Source organism: Phalaenopsis equestris, unplaced genomic scaffold, assembly GCF_001263595.1.
Source record: "Phalaenopsis equestris unplaced genomic scaffold, ASM126359v1 Scaffold196219, whole genome shotgun sequence".
NCBI lineage: Eukaryota > Viridiplantae > Streptophyta > Magnoliopsida > Asparagales > Orchidaceae > Phalaenopsis > Phalaenopsis equestris.
In genome coordinates, this window is record NW_018216168.1 from 1 (window position 1) to 1,307 (window position 1,307).

General features: G+C 46.4%; 1 protein-coding gene across 1 annotated transcript; it reads left to right on the plus strand.

The window, feature by feature from the left end:
• The first annotated feature begins 46 nt into the window (after positions 1 to 46).
• On the plus strand, positions 47 to 1,008 carry LOC110035121 (protein Brevis radix-like 3). The gene is made up of 2 exons (XM_020739361.1): positions 47 to 503; positions 599 to 1,008. The coding sequence occupies exons 1-2, from the start codon at positions 378 to 380 to the stop codon at positions 974 to 976; spliced, it is 504 nt and encodes a 167-aa protein (XP_020595020.1). The 5' UTR covers positions 47 to 377; the 3' UTR covers positions 977 to 1,008.
• Positions 1,009 to 1,307: the final 299 nt, after the last annotated feature.

Sequence of the window (1,307 nt, forward strand, 5' to 3'; positions counted from 1 at the left end):
ATAAAACATGTTGCCAACTCACTAGTCCGAACCTACCATCCCCGTGTCCTCACACTGGCACTTCCTCGCTCTCGGCGGGGTCGAATACCCGGGAAACGTTGTCGGCTTCTCCATTATCTGTAGGGCTTCAACGATAACCCGCCGATCCTCCATTGAAGTTTAGCTACCCAAGCTTGCGGTGCCAGTTTTCTCATTACTCTCTTTCTTCTTTCTCTGAACATCCTTATAGCCTCTTAAAGGCGACTCATTAAAGCCTTCCTCTCGACCTGTCGCTTTTATGTCTGGCCCAATAGAGTGCAGTCCTCCAGTCCCTTTCCTATTTTAAATTGTTCACGTATGTAGATCGGGATGGTTGCCAAATCTGAGTTCGTAACGGGATGCTGACTTGCATCGCTTGCACGAAGCAGCTTGGTAGCGGATCGCTCCATGAGTCGGATGAGAACGATGACGCCATCGCGGGAACACCGAGCACTCGACAGGCCATCAAGGCCCTCACCTCCCAGGTAGCTCCCGGGCAAGGGTTTCGTCATTTACTTATATTCCATAATTTTGGCTTTCATTTTGTTTTTCTGATCAATGACCGTGCATTGCAAAACAGGTCAAGGACATGGCCTTGAAGGCCTCAGGGGCTTACCGACACTGCAAGCCGTGCGCGCCTGGAAGGCGATACGAGGAATCTTCTATATCAGCTTCGGGATCGGAACGATTTCTGTATTCTTATCGGCGCGCTTGTGCCGGCAGCAGGAGCACCGGATCGACGCCAATTTTGCTTGGTCTGTCAAGCGGCGAGGGGTCGCCCTTAGCAAGAGGCCGGACTCAGTCAGTGGCGGCCGTGGTGGCGTCGTTCATGGATGAAGAGCCGAGGGAGTGGGTGGCCCAAGTCGAGCCTGGCGTTCTCATTACCTTTTTCCCTTTACCCCAAGGCGGGAACGACCTCAAGAGGATCCGCTTCAGGTACCTTCATCTTGACGATTAAGGATAAAAGCTTTCGATTCTTTGACTGTTTGAGGGGAGAATTTTGGGTCAGGATATTTGATTAAAATTTAATCAGAATGAATCTTTTTAAATATTGTATTTGGTTTGAGATAGTTATAATATATGTTTTGAAATAAATATTATATCTTATCTTTATGATTAAGTATGAGCAAAACTGTATACTCAAATGTTAATTTTACATATTTTTTACCCCTTCTAGCTTCTATAAATAGGAGGATTTTATGATGTATGTAGACTCTTGGCTCTCCTTACTTGTAATAAATAGCTTTGTGGAATAAGATGGGTTGGAGAGTCTGGAAACACAACTTTTT

Excerpts from the sequence above, each read along its gene's own strand:
- LOC110035121 (XM_020739361.1), top strand. The coding sequence starts at position 378 with ATGCTGACTTGCATCGCTTGCACGAAGCAGCTTGGTAGCGGATCGCTC. Across the intron at positions 504-598 it reads TCAAGGCCCTCACCTCCCAG|GTCAAGGACATGGCCTTGAA; the intron begins GTAGCTCCCGGG and ends ATTGCAAAACAG.